Source organism: Epinephelus moara, chromosome 21, assembly GCF_006386435.1.
Source record: "Epinephelus moara isolate mb chromosome 21, YSFRI_EMoa_1.0, whole genome shotgun sequence".
In the NCBI taxonomy this organism is placed as follows: domain Eukaryota; kingdom Metazoa; phylum Chordata; class Actinopteri; order Perciformes; family Serranidae; genus Epinephelus; species Epinephelus moara.
Window position 1 is genome coordinate 32207582 of NC_065526.1, and position 14358 is coordinate 32221939.

At 41.0% G+C, this 14358-nt stretch overlaps 1 protein-coding gene across 1 annotated transcript in view; it reads right to left on the reverse strand.

Annotated features, from left to right (window-relative positions):
* LOC126382477 (uncharacterized) overlaps positions 1 to 14358 on the reverse strand; it is a 112202-nt gene that overhangs the window by 82218 nt on the left and 15626 nt on the right. Inside the window, exon 2 of the mRNA XM_050032362.1 lies at positions 2512 to 2806. Coding sequence (XP_049888319.1) covers positions 2512 to 2806 — 295 coding nt within the window. The remainder of the gene's footprint in view (positions 1 to 2511; positions 2807 to 14358) is intronic.

The window sequence follows — 14358 nt, forward strand, 5'->3', positions numbered from 1 at the left end:
ATACAGAAATAAAAAAACGATTTAAACCATATAAAGCATTCAATATTAAATAACCAATTAAGACGTGAAATAAATAATCATATGAATACACAAGTCAAATTACAATATCAATAAATTATTACATAAATTTACACTTTTTAAAACTCATTATTATTTCAACATGCCCTTTTCTTAAAATTCCATTTCAATTTCATAATGCCAGTTTTCATGACAGTGTAGTTGTCAACAGTGTTTACACCCTCAGCCGATCACATGTGCCCTCAACAAAAGGTTCAGACTAAACGATATCAGCCCGATTATAGCCCAAGCCGGCTGTCGTAGGGTGTCAGCTGGGATCGGGAACAACAATGGGTGTCAGCTGTGTCAATCCATCGTTTATCCCGTGGAGTGTGTCATGGCGGATGACAAGTAACGCCACGTCTGGGAGGCCTCACAACTTCCCAACAGAAAGACTAGCTTGTTCAAATTGTTTTTGCCTTCCAAGTTGTATTCCCTTTACAGCAGCAACTTTGATCATTAGGGGCACAGAGAGAGCTTCTTCATCTCTTTTGTAATCATGGCGAAGCGAAAGAGGAGTGATGTGAAAGATAAAGATAAAGATGTTGTTGCTGCTGCAAGTGGAAGTGTGAAACAGAGAAAAGGTTAGTCGGTTTTCTTTCTCTTTTTTGGCTTTTCCAAAAACAAGACAGCCAGCATCATAGCCTACTCATTGCTATGTCTAGTCTCAACCTGGCACACAATCCCATAATACAATACACTGCTCATTATAGAGTAAACTACTGTCGGGAGTAGTGAATGATTAAACCAGGGAGTGATTTTGGATAGCCATAGAGCAAACACTGAACTGATCAGCTGGTTGATACTGCTATCATTTGCTCTTCAATTTCTATGTAGATAATAAATACAAGCTCATAAGCCAATCAAGATAGGCAACATGTGAGTGTTTTCAAGCTAAATAAAAGGTGAGGTTAGTTATTTAAGCAATGTCACATGAGAGGGAGTGCTGCTGTACAGAATATTGGCATGGCTGTGACTCTGTCGTAGGAAGATAATCACTACCACCGCAAACACAAATAGTTGGACTGGGACTGCTAAGCAACACATAAACATTCCTGCAAACTACCTTGCTACTTTGTGTAGATCTACACGTTACCATAGGCTAGTTACTTTGTATCATGTGCATTAATCTGTATGTTTCAATTTATTATGCAGCCACTGCTGCCAGTTGATTGCTGACAGTGGCTTTGAGGGTACATGTGTGATGAGCTCAATCAGACAGTATACTGCGACATCTTCAGGCTTCTTTCTGTCCCTTTGTCCTTTGACCAATCATTATTTAACTCAAATGTTATTTGTGGAAATGTGTTCTTCTTTGCAATGCAAAGTTTGTTAGGATGACACTTAATGTTCTCTAATTAACAGTTAATGTAAACAGAATCAGAACACGGGTAAAGTGAAGTGATACATGCATAGTCAAAAGCCCCAGTGCTGTTATAATCTACATTAGCACTCATGGAATGCCTCTTGTCCAGTCAAATTGCTTGTCAGAACCATACACTGTATAAGCAATGGACATAGCAACCGTGACGTCACCCATAGGTTTGTGGACTGCCATTTTGAAGCCTCCAGTTCAGCATTTCAGGCATCGCCATCTTGGTTTATTGGAGCCAGAAGTGACATATTAAGACGAGAGAGGGGGGTAGATTTGACTCACAGGCTGCAGAGATCGGTATTGACGCCTCACAGACAGCCTCTCAATCAAGCAGCCCCGCCCTTAAATATGTGTAACTGTGGGCCTTAATAAAAAGTAAATGGTTGTGTTATAAAAATTTCCCCCCTGTACAGTTGTCATGAATGTTGAATTAGCTATAGAGACCAAAACATTTTTTTGTACCAGGCTGGAAACATGTTTAATTCTGGTGTAAAGTTTGGCATTTTTACATGGTGGTCTATGGGGATCATTCAGTGAAATGCAGCTTTTGGCACTTCCACATTGGCTTCATTTCTCAGCCTTGGAGGTTGCCGCTTAGTTGGAACTAACTGTTGTATAATATCCTGCAGCTGTGCACTGTGTTTATTTATAGACCCAGTCCCTAGTTGGTTGATTCAGAATTAATTTAGCATTTTGGTGCCCTAACTAACAAGAGCTAGCTGGCTAAACTTGATAACAGCTGATATGTCTGCTAAGAGGTTGGGGTCACATGCTGACTGGCTGATAGGTGAGGTGGGTGGGCACTGGTGACAACTCCACTTTCATGAAAAGTGGCATCATGAAGTTAAAGTAACATTGGGAAAATGTCTTAATGAAATATTAAGAGACTTTTAAAAAAAATGTTTTTTGGCATAAACATTTCAATAATAAAATTAAGTTTAAAATTTGAGGTTTGATTTGTTATTGCATTTCATTTATTCATATGATTGATTATTGTTGATTTCTTATGCATTTATTTAATATTGAACACTTTGAGCTCCATACTCTCGTCGCCCCACTGCCCACTGTGCTTTCAGTACCTATATTTGCCATCTCAGGCACGGTGGCGCTGTACGGCCCTTCGTCAAAGACAGGCGGGTTGTCGTTGATGTCCTGCACCCGAATTATGAACTGTGACGAGGGCTCCAGGGCACGGTCTGTCTGCCTGTCGGTGGCCGTGGCGATGAGACGGTACTCGTCCTTCTCCTCACGGTCGAGCGGCTTGGTAACGTGGATGTTACCGGTCTTCTCGTCTATCACAAAGACCGAACCCGCCCCTTCGCCTCGCAGGACATACTTAGTGCGTCCATCATTCCTGTCCATGTCGGTGTGGAGCTAGGTGAGAGAGGATGGCAAGAGGGGCGAAGAGAGTGAGGAACAAAACAGATTAAATGGAGGCAATGAAGTAAAAGGAAAAACAGGGGAAATAGAAAGTGAAAAGATGTGAGAGGGAAGGACAGACAGGGACAAACAGGGTGGAAAAGAAAGACAAGAGTAAACACCAGTTAAAAATTAAGTTTGTTTTTACGAGACAGGCATTGAAGACAAAACAAGCAGATTATCCTCTGCATGCCTCCAGGATATAATGAATTTAAACAGAGGCAGACAAAAGAAATACGCACAATACCTCCCTCTCTCTCACACACTTTCCTCGCATTGTACTAGGTCTCATGTCTCTATTCCTGCAGTCTGAACAGTTATGAACCAGGATCTCCTTGATCTCCAATGATATCCAGAACACATACTCTGCTGCTCACTCTTAAAGCCTCTATTCACTTCCCAGCAGCTGTGGAGAGCTTACTAGTCTGCGCACATGCAGTACCCTGGCTATTTAATGAAAGCACCAAATCAAAGGAATAATGAACAGTAGGCCAATCAATTATTCCCTAACTAATAGGTGTGTATAAGGGAGAGTAGAGGGGTGCATGGGAGTGGGACATGCTGTATCGATCACAGCCTTGTGTTGAGCTTTATTGGATCAGCGCCTGGCGGGATGGCAGAGCAGCAGAGCGACCAGCGTCCTCTCATGCAGGGAGAGGTAATATCAGGGAAGGCTCCACACTGTCCTCCGTCCCCGACGAGAGAGACACGCCAGCGGGATGCACCCAGCACATCAAGATTCAATCTCATTACCCCACACCTACGTGGATCGAATAGCAACTGTGACCAAAAAAAAAAAAAGAACAGTGCTAAATTAGCCACCTCTCGCAAGAAAGTGTGACATTGTGACTTTAGATGGAGAGAAGAGCAAAGAGCCGGCTGGGAAGGGGATGGGTAGGTTAGCTCAGGAAAGCATTGTTGCATGGCAACAGCTAAGCACATTTGCTAAATGAAATGAGAATGGATACTGTGAATCGAAATGTTCATTTACTTTGAGGATCGCAGTTTTGCAAGGCGGGAGAAATGGCATGGATACGCCAGCTTCCCAGGGGGTAAACGATAAGTACGGATGTTGACAAGGTTGTTTATAGCTAAGAAAGCAATCATAAGTTCAGACTATCTGCAAGTTGAAAGAGAAAATTGTGTGAACAATTTGGCGCAAAGTCAAAAGTTAAACAACACTTCACCTTGAAAAGATCCCTTTATTCAAATGATGATGCAAATTGGAAAATCTAAAAGCACTCTAGCCAACATAGAGGGTGTTGTGTGAGAGCAGTATGCACTCAGGGAACTAGAAATAGAACTTAAGCTGCTCTGACGTCTTTTGTCTATATCCATGCATCCTGTAATGTAACTTAGGGGTCTCAGTTCTTTCAACTTGATTCATGCAAATGTATCGAACCTTTCAAACCTGTTGAGTTTTAATACTTTTCACAAAGTATGGTGTGACCATACTTTGTGACACTCCATTATAGTACAATCACATACGATAGCTAGTGCTGCCCGCCGGACAAAACTTGTCTTCAATGCATTACCAGTCATCATGTACATGTTGACATTGGTAAAGATAAAATATTCATTTTATGCATTGATTCAGAATCCCTCTTGTATGAAGGTGGGCTGTGTAAGCTCAGTATGATGTTACATAAAGGTCACTGACCAACGATCTCTCCTCCTTGAGGGAAATGTAGCAGACGTCTCAGATATATCAGCCTTGTGCTGCATTTATGTGGTGTCGGAATAATCTGAAAAATTAGTCCACTGTTAAATTTCATGTCTCAACTAAATGGTTTCTTTCGCTCTTCATCATCAATGTTTTCTTTAAATGCTCTGAGCAATAAATGCTCGGTAGCGTCCATGTTGTTTCGACAATTTACAATTTGATGCTGATGAACACACCGAGGATGAAGAACAACCATCCAAGAAACACGTGAATACAACATTGGCCTTGAGCGGTGGTCTCCACTAAATTCTGGTTTAACACGTCTTGTTCACTCACCATAGCAGGCGGTGTAAGGCAGTACCCTATCAGAACAGCAAGTGGGAAAGACGGGGATTCATGAGCACTCAAACCTACAACAGGCTGACCAGGTACATACAGAACAAAAAGAGTCATTTAAAAAAATGTGTTTGTTCATTTTCACCCATCACTAATGTTCATGTTACCTCTGTTCCTATTTGTAGTTAGCTAATAGTTAGCCTGTGGAACTATTGTGTCATTAACTGAAGTGACCATGTGTTAAATTCATAATTCACCTAACATCTTTTTCTGTAAATACCAAACATTTACCACTGTAAGCTTAGAAATGTGAAAACATCCAAGCTAAGCTAACAAGCTAACAAGCTTGCTAACTGACCGTCTTGCATAAAAAAAAAAAGTATAAAAAAATGTCCACAGACACATCTCAAACAGCTCCATAAACTTTGTATGTTAGTATTAAGAATTTATATTTCAACCAAGATACAGCTATACATTGCTTTTATGTCAATACCCGTACACAGCTCTGCGGTGCTCATGAGCAGTTGTGTCTGGGTGCACTCGTTTGTGAACTACTTATCTAATGGTCAGATAGTAGAGCATGAGCTTTGCCAGGGAAGCCCCGTATTTAACCTCATTTATAAAACATACTGAGCAGACACATTGGGCAAAGGACTGCATTATCATGCTGAGGTGTATCAACAATTTTCTCTGAACATTATATTTTTTCAAGTATGAAAACTCTCAAAAAGCTCATTTTGATTGGCAAATCATTTCAATACATCATCACATAACTTTTCTCAGTGTAGACTTGTGCACTTTTTTCAACACAACTCCATCATTAAACCAGTTAATAATCATTAGGTTATGTTAACCGATGCTAGCAGTTACTGTGTGTGCATCTGGCAGGATCTGGTGACTGACCCCCGGACCAGAGCTTACACTCCTGCAGCAGCAGCTACAGCCCATACAGTCCAATCTAGTGTATTTGAAGGAGTTGGCAGTTCAGTGTGCTGAGATGCCACCAACACATTTGAAAGTATGTCTATACTACACGTCACTCCATTCACATTATGGGTATTGAATAAAGTACTCTGTTGGTATCGGTATCACTTTCAGAGTATCAGGACCCTGAAACTGAAGCAGCTAAATGGAATTGTATTATTTACACCTGTGATTTTCCAAACGTGGTATATCAAAATGTACCTAATGAAAAAAGGCCAATCCAGACCATAATCATCCTGTCCAACAGCTGTCCCCTGCTCATAACTCATTCATCAGTCATATAATCAGCCACAGCTCATATTGCCCTTCTCACATCAGTCCTTATATAGATTGGCAATAGCACTGCAAACCCAGGTTGCATTTAAGACAGACTGCATAGGCTCTTAGGATCCATCTCCAGTGACCACTTGTGATCAGATTTCTCTGCCCAGCTCAAATATGTGTTCGCGCACCATCTATAGCTATAGCAAAGTAAACAAATGACCTCCCTCACTGACCTCTTACAGATAGCTCTGGTACAATTTACAAACCTGGCAGAAAAAAGTGCTGCAAATGTTCAGGCAAACTAGTGTGTGCCTCAATTTCACAATCTATTTCAAAATGACAAGGAAACTGTGCACAATCAGTACAGGGTGAGCAGAACAGTGTGAGCTTGACTGCCTGAAAGTACCAGTGTGCCAAAAGAAACACACACACTTTACTTATCACCACCCATAGAAAAATCTACATGTACAAAGCCAACAATGGGCCATATCTACAGTATCTTGGCAACCAGCAGGTAAGCTATTAGGTCATGTTATTCCATCATAGTTTTGGCTGCCCTGCTTTTGTTTGTTTTTGTATTAAATTGTACAGTTCAGTGATAAAAACTGAGCTGCAGCCATTTGCTTTGTCGCACTACCAGTGTGCCTTTACAGGTTTTGTTATTAAAACAAATTGTATATTGTTGCAGCCAGGGTCACACAAGTTCATTGAAAAGTCTTAAATTTCAACCTGCACTGAGTTTAGGCATGCTCTCATCCTCCATCTTCTGTGGGGGCCAACTGGGGCCAATTGGCCAAAACACCCGGCTGGTCAGGACCACCATGGGAGGCCGGTTCCTCACTCTTCTTAACGAAGAGCCATTAACAATCAAAGTCTTAACGGCCCTGCAGCTTAACGAGGGGACTTAACGAGCTTCTTAATGAAGCCCCGGCCATCATTACCACAGTGAGCGGTGGCAGAGCTGATTGAAAGCACCGCTCAGAGTCATTCTGGAGCAGGAGAGCCCAGCCGAAGGAAACCAAATCCATTTAAAGCTGACCCCTCACCCTTATCTGTTCCTCCTAGATTAATAGGAAAGTATAATAAGGAAAACGCACTTAACCAGATATAATGGCTATGGATATTTTATGGCAGAGCCTTGGAATATCTTTCAGCCACCTGTCAGTGTGCAAGAATATCCAAACAATATTATAACAACAACTGGGTATCACCATCTTTCACATCCGCTTAACTTGAATAATATGACATCTCATAACTCCTGCGTTTCATATCCCCCTGATATACCATCAAATATATCAAGAGCCAAACAATATGAAGCCACTGGCCACAAAAGCCAAATTTACTGATGTGTCACCTCTGCTTGGAGAGTGATTTCAGTCTGATAAGCTGCCATTTCCATTTTCCCTGGCACCAGTTGTGTATGCAACACCCAGCCTCCCCAGACTCCTAAATCTCTTCAATTACTTATATTATCATAAGGTAATATGCTTATACTCATATACTCAATTTCACATTTTTGCAATAACCATAAATCACGAAACGAGGAGGAAAAGTACTCTGCCAACCTCTAAATCACTTAAATAACTAATACCCCATATACACAATTTCACATTTCTGCTGCACAATAAATCATAAAAACACCAGGAAAATGTGTTTTTTTCCACCGCCATGCATTAGCCTAATGAATGTGGATGTTTTCCCCCCACAAATTCAGTGTGTGTATGTGGTCGCTGTGCTTGTGTGAGGCGGAGAGGGAGGTGAGGTTACAGTAGCAGGAAAAATTACAAACTGTGGAAAATCGGCTGGCAGCTCACGTGAAATGCCAAAAGGCGTACAGCGACACCGCTGAGCCCTGCGATTGGCAGCAAGGTTCAACTCCCCGAACACATGAGGGAGAGTTTGTGAGGGCACGCAGGCAGGTGTGAGAATATCCTCCAATCTCCTCTGCAAGGAGGAGGGGAAGCTATTCATCTTCTGTGTGGTGACTTCAAAAGAACCGCAGGCCTATAGGACAACCGTGAGCCCCCAGTCAAATTCCACTGCAAAGCTGGGTGGTGGTATCGCCAGGGGCTGGGAGTGAGCCAGCTCTTTCATATCAGCCAGGGAGTGTCAAGCAGGGCAGAGGGGACAGGGTCAGCCAATCGATTTGGAGCAGGCCCACCAATTCAGAGAGATGTCTGAAGAAACAGGGCCGATCAGGGAAAACGGCAGCGAAATTAATTTGGGACAGGGCCCATATGAGTTCAGAGAGCCTGTTTGAAATGAAACTGTGCCTTGTGGCCAGCCTACCTACCACTGAGATATCATTAGTTTTGCTTGAGGGTATGTGTAAGTGTTTGTGCGTGTGTGTGCGTTTGTGTGCATGTGTGTCTCATACTATACGTGACCATTTTAACAACAATCTTTCCAGGTGTGTGCACATATGTGTGTGTGTGTTGGCCACGGTGGCTTCAAAGAAAGAGGTGTAATGACTCTGAGTCTCCTTCTGCCCTGGCTGAACCTCCACTTGGCACAGTCATTGCACAGAGTGGACAAGAAGCCAAGGCGTGACTAAGAATATGTGTGTGTATGTGTATGTGTATGTGTATGTGTGTATGTGTACTTAATGTGTGCCTGTGAGTGTGAGCAGCGCCTGACCTGGAGAGAGAAGAAACAGTTGAGAACAGGCCAGGAAGTGTAGGGCGGTTAATAGAGCACAGCACAAAGCTGAGGCCAACATCTACACAGCGACTAGTAATTAAAGTCAACAACTCTCTGGGCTGGCTGTGATCAGCTCTGCCATCATCAGACGTCTCCGCTCTCTTTCCCATCTGGAGAGCAATGGAACCCCATCTGGACCTCAGGAGTTCGAGCTATAACACACAAACACCTACACACACATATACAAACACAAACAAGTGTGTGGATACAAGTATAGAAGGCTCTGGTGATGTCTCTCAAATTCAAGGAAGGGATTAACTGCATCCGTGTGATTTAAATATAACAGGTAAGCCATCATAATTAAATGGTGAGGTTAACTGATTTGAGTTGGGAAAGAAGCTCAATTTAAGAAGAGATGTTGCTAGGAACACGTCCTGCATCCCTGACACATTCAAATCTGAAAGAACGCAGTGAACTCGCTATCGATGCATCGGGAGATGCACCCTATTATTTTCCTAGATAATGCTACATTGTGAACAACAAATCCATGCTGTATTAATAGAAACAGTGGCGTCATACACTTACTTATTTTTTATATGTCACAGTAACCACTGAGGGTGAAACTTGTGTTTTGGATGTTATTTAATACTGTCTTTGTTTTTGTTCTGGTGCTCTGCACAGATCTGTCACCTGTCTGTCGACCAGCCAGCTGGCTCTATAAAACTCTGTGCACGAAGGCGACTGTGTCAGCGACCAGGTCTTGGGGAGACTTGGATAGACAATTACCTTACATTTTTAGGTTCATAAAATGTGCCCTAATTCATGAATATGTAGGATATTACTACAGACATTTCTCTGATCTCACTTTGCAACGTCTGCCATAAAAGCAGGAGACACGCCCTATTTTTTTCCCCTTTGATAATGCTACATTGTGATACTGTGATTGTGTCAATGATGACCCGATGATGTTTTACTGTCCAGGGGACACGTTTCTTAGCACATATGTCATATGTCTCAAAAAGTTAAAAGGAAAAGTTAAAGGAAGACTCAGAAAGTAGGAGAATAAGCATTGAACCATTACATTTATACAGTAGCTTATATAAATTTTAATGGATTACCAATAGAAATTCTATTTCTATGGGAATATAACATATGAAAATCATATATCACATTTGATTTACTTGATAGTGGATAGATGATTTGGGTGTGCTCTAAAATCAATTAAAAAGATGTGATATTTGTATAATGTTTTGTAAACAGACTGTATGAAGACACATATACTGTCTAATGGTTTTATGAATAAAGTTTCCATTTGGGGGATTTTAGAAGAGAACCATATAACATCAAACACAAGTTCAACCCTTCAATTTGTCATGAAAACACTAGATTTCTTGGGGACACTCAAATGACTCAATGACTCAATGATTGACCACTTGTAGGTCCCAGGGACTCACTACATTGAAAACTTATCAGTATCACTGCCTTAGGTGTCATTTAAGAAACAAACAAACAAACAAATAAACAAGAGTCTCCCTTAGTACTAGTTTGGAAGAAATAGGACTTTCCCTGAAACAAAAGCCTAATTTAAACCCAAGTTAATACGCATCATTCCTTATTTATCATTAGATATACTAACTATTAACTGAACTAATTCACTGGAACAGGACTGATTTAACACTGTGATTTTATTTGTCCTATAATTGCTACCACATTACCTGGTTATTTCCAGAAAATATATTGGAAATTATGAGTAAATTATTCAGAAATTGTAAACCCATAAAATAAAGCAATGCCAAATTAGCTCTTGCCATAATATAACACTAAAAATGTGTTCAAACCAAGAGCTACTAAATCAACGTTTATTAATACTGTCACTGAATAAGCACACCAGGCACATTTAATTTGCATACAGTCCCTAACAAGTCACTGATTATATCAAAGGAAAAAATTATAATTTGGGTGTTATTGTCATAGTTTTGGGCATCATTTCTATCGCTGATTATAACCGATTTCACTTGCTGGGATGTGGAAACATTGGCACTGCTAAAAATTAGTCAAACATATTAAAAACAAAGAAACAAGCCAAATGGTAAAAGCTTTTACCAAAATTGTCCTTGATAAACATCCATCACAGTGAACAGACCAAGGGTCTGTTTTTTTCAGGGCAATGAGGGATTTATTATCAATAATATTTGTGCACACAATTGTGATTTATTTTACCTTTAAATCAAGTGGATTAGATGATTTATAAACTGTTGGCTTACTTACATCCCGTCTAATCACCTCACTGCTTGTTTCTTGCCCTGCCAATACTGTAGTTATTACGACAGTGAGTATAATGTTATCATAAAAAACAGAAATGATGCCAAAACTATGAGAATAAGAGCCAAGTTATACTTTACCTTTAAAATTCTTTCACCACAATTTCAATAAAGACGATAATTGTCGTGATGTGAAAACACTCCCTGCTGGGCTAACACAAACCATTATAACCACATAAAACATCCATAAAAAGTATGCAAATTGTGTTTCTCACAGGTGTGACACACACATGCATGCAAATTTGCTCGCTCTACTCCGACTGCTCGGCTCTCCTTGCTAATCAATGCAGACACACATAACAAAAACACCTTCCAATTATGCAGAGCCACTCGAACATAAACCCCCCCAACAGCAACAGAAGCAGAGAGCAGCCAGCCTCTGAGGAGCACTTGTGACTTCTGAGGAAGAAGACCTTTGTACTGTGACAAGTTTTAAATTCCGTCTGAACTTTCAATCAAACCCATTCTCGCAGCGAATGTGGGGGGAAATTCCCTTTTGTTCTGCGCTTGCAGTAAAATGTCAGACAGTATTGAAAACAGTCTCCTCTCGCTCCTTGTCTGTTTGTCTTACAGCCAGACACTGTTTAAATACGTCATGAGGAGCGGCAGTTAATTGTTTAGCATTGATCCACCATTGATTCAGCATTGAAGTTTGGTTAGCGTCGATTGCCTCTTTAATTCAGTTGTGGTGTGGACATGTTGCCCTGTTCTCGTTTGATCTAATTCAGTCTGTCTCTGGAGGGCACGCTGTGTGGCCTCCACTTCAACACACACCACACACATACACACACAGACTGTGAAATCCCTCTCTGTCACACTCACACACACTTCCTCCCACTCACACACTTCCTAATAGAACATTCATTATTCATCATTATTAGACTTTTCCTTTTTACACCATAAGCTGTTCAATGCATCTTGCCACTGTTCCCTTCCTCTGCAATACATTATTCAGGACAAAACTGTGCTTTTAGCCTCAGAGTATGCAAATCCCACTTTTGATTATCATAATCAGCTGATGTATGAGAGGGAGTGTGTTTGTAAGTGTGTGTGTGGCGGCTCGTCGGGCGATTGTTTGTGTTTTATTGCTTCAGTGCTCCACTCTGGTGGTGTATACTTCACATCATATTTTTAGCCGAAGGAGACGAGCTTGGAAAAGGCCACTGGAGGCTTAACTCACTGCTGTACATTTAAAGGGCAAATCGCCCACATATATGCCACTGCGTGCCACTGCCAAGAGGAATGGCTTTTACCATTAGGAACCAAAAGTCTGCGTGATTTCATGTGTGTGTGTGTGTGTGTGTGTGTGTCTGTCTGCCTGTGTGTGTCTGTGTGTGTGTAAAGGAAAAGGAGTAGGAATGAAAGGGGATTTCAAGTGCTTTTTTATCTTTTTCATTATTTTGTGATTAGTATTGAGTTTTTGTGAAGGGGGGAGGGGGCACGATTGATTTTAGATTTTTTTTTTCTTTTTTTATTTGCTCCAAATGAACAGGTTGTTTTAGACTGTGATGTGAAAACAGTTACAGCCATATAAACAAAGAATAATAAAGTAATTATATTTTGCAATGTGCAGGAATATTCAGAGCACTGATACAGCAGCAAATAACTATTTGGTATTAAATGATATAGTGTAGTGAAGGCATCCTGAGCAAAGAATAATGTCACACTCACTCTGTGTGTGTTGTAATCCGAGGATCTCTGTTCTTTGTTGTGTTAGACAGTCTTGCCGTGTGTGCACTAACATGGTCATTTTGCAAGTGAAGTATTCATTTAACAGCACTGGCTCTGTCAGCAATGTTGCCAGTGTTAGCACCGTTCACACTGTTAGCACCATTAGCTGCTAGTGGTCGTCCACCTCTATGTTGAGAGCTGTGTGCAGACAACTTCTGAGTCATAGAGATGCTCTGAATATCATATAGACCTACTTTAAAAATATAGAGCACACTGTACTGTACTGTTGGAACATGTCTGTAGGGTCCTTGTGCTTTTAATATAATTTTACAAGGTGTGGACAGTATATACTATATACTATATTAATAGAGTGTGTCACTGCAGTTGAATTATCTCAGCATGTGTTTGTGTTGGCCCTGGCATGCCTCTCAGGATGCATTAAAATATTAACCTGTGTGCCTGCATCTGTCAGCAAGCTGAAAAGAAGATTCCCCTCCTCCTCCTCTTTTCCTCCCATCTTCCTCCTCCTACTTCTTCACCTCTGTCACCCGCCTCCCCTCCCACCAGGTGCCACCTATCACCTGCTCACTGCTCTTCCCTGGCCTGCTGCTCATCTCATCCTGACCCCACTCTCTTCTTCTGACCTGCCCTTGCCACGCGCCTCCTCCTCTCCGTGGCCCAAGCCACCTCCCTCTCTCCCTTGGCTTCCACTGCTCACACCAGCTGTTGGGTACAAATAACCACCCAGTTTCCGGAAGGAATAAGTGTTCAAAAACATTAATTAAAATACTAATGTTTTTATAACAATGCTAGAGAAATTTAAAGCTGCTCTAATCCCTATTTTTATATCAACAATTAATGAAAATTTTCAAAATTGTCCGGTGTCTTTGTGCTTGTTATTTTGGTATCACAGTTTAACTGTTTGGTTCACTCTCATAGCTTTTATCTTCCTTGTTTTCAGCCTCAGCAGGCAGCTGTTTTTAACAAAAAAGCTCTCATAAACCCACTGTACACTGCCTGTCCAGCCACAAACGGCAGACAGACTGGCTGGGGAACAGGGAGCATTTAACAGTCAAAGAGCCAGATATTCTGGTCAGGATTTAAAAACACAACTAAAAGATAGTGAATATTGGATTTACATTTGCCAGGTGGCCAGAAACACGACTTCAAATGAATGATAATGTGGCTCTGCGTCTGTTGGATGTGTAAATAGGCGACTGTTTATCTACATGTTCGCCATAACAAACATAGTTTAAGTAGTAGGTTTTAAAAGAACAAAACAACAACAACAAGACAACATAGCCGCCAAAACAGACTTGCTCATTCAAATTCACAAGAATTAAGGCTCTCATAATCCAAATAAAGTCTTTGTCTTTCAGTTAGCTTCCAGCAGCAACCTCCAGGGCTGAAAATAAAGTCAACATGGAAGTGAAAAAAACTGCAGTTCATCAAATGGCCACTTGAGGCTCAAACCAAAGCAAGCCTATAGAGTGGTGCAGGAATGAATCGTAAATCCCATAAACGAGTTACCATTTTAACACTCCTGGTTCCATCATCTTGAAGTAAATCTGTTTTTGTTTTGTTTTTTTATAAGTTTTTGGTTAGATGCCTGACATAAGGAATAAAAT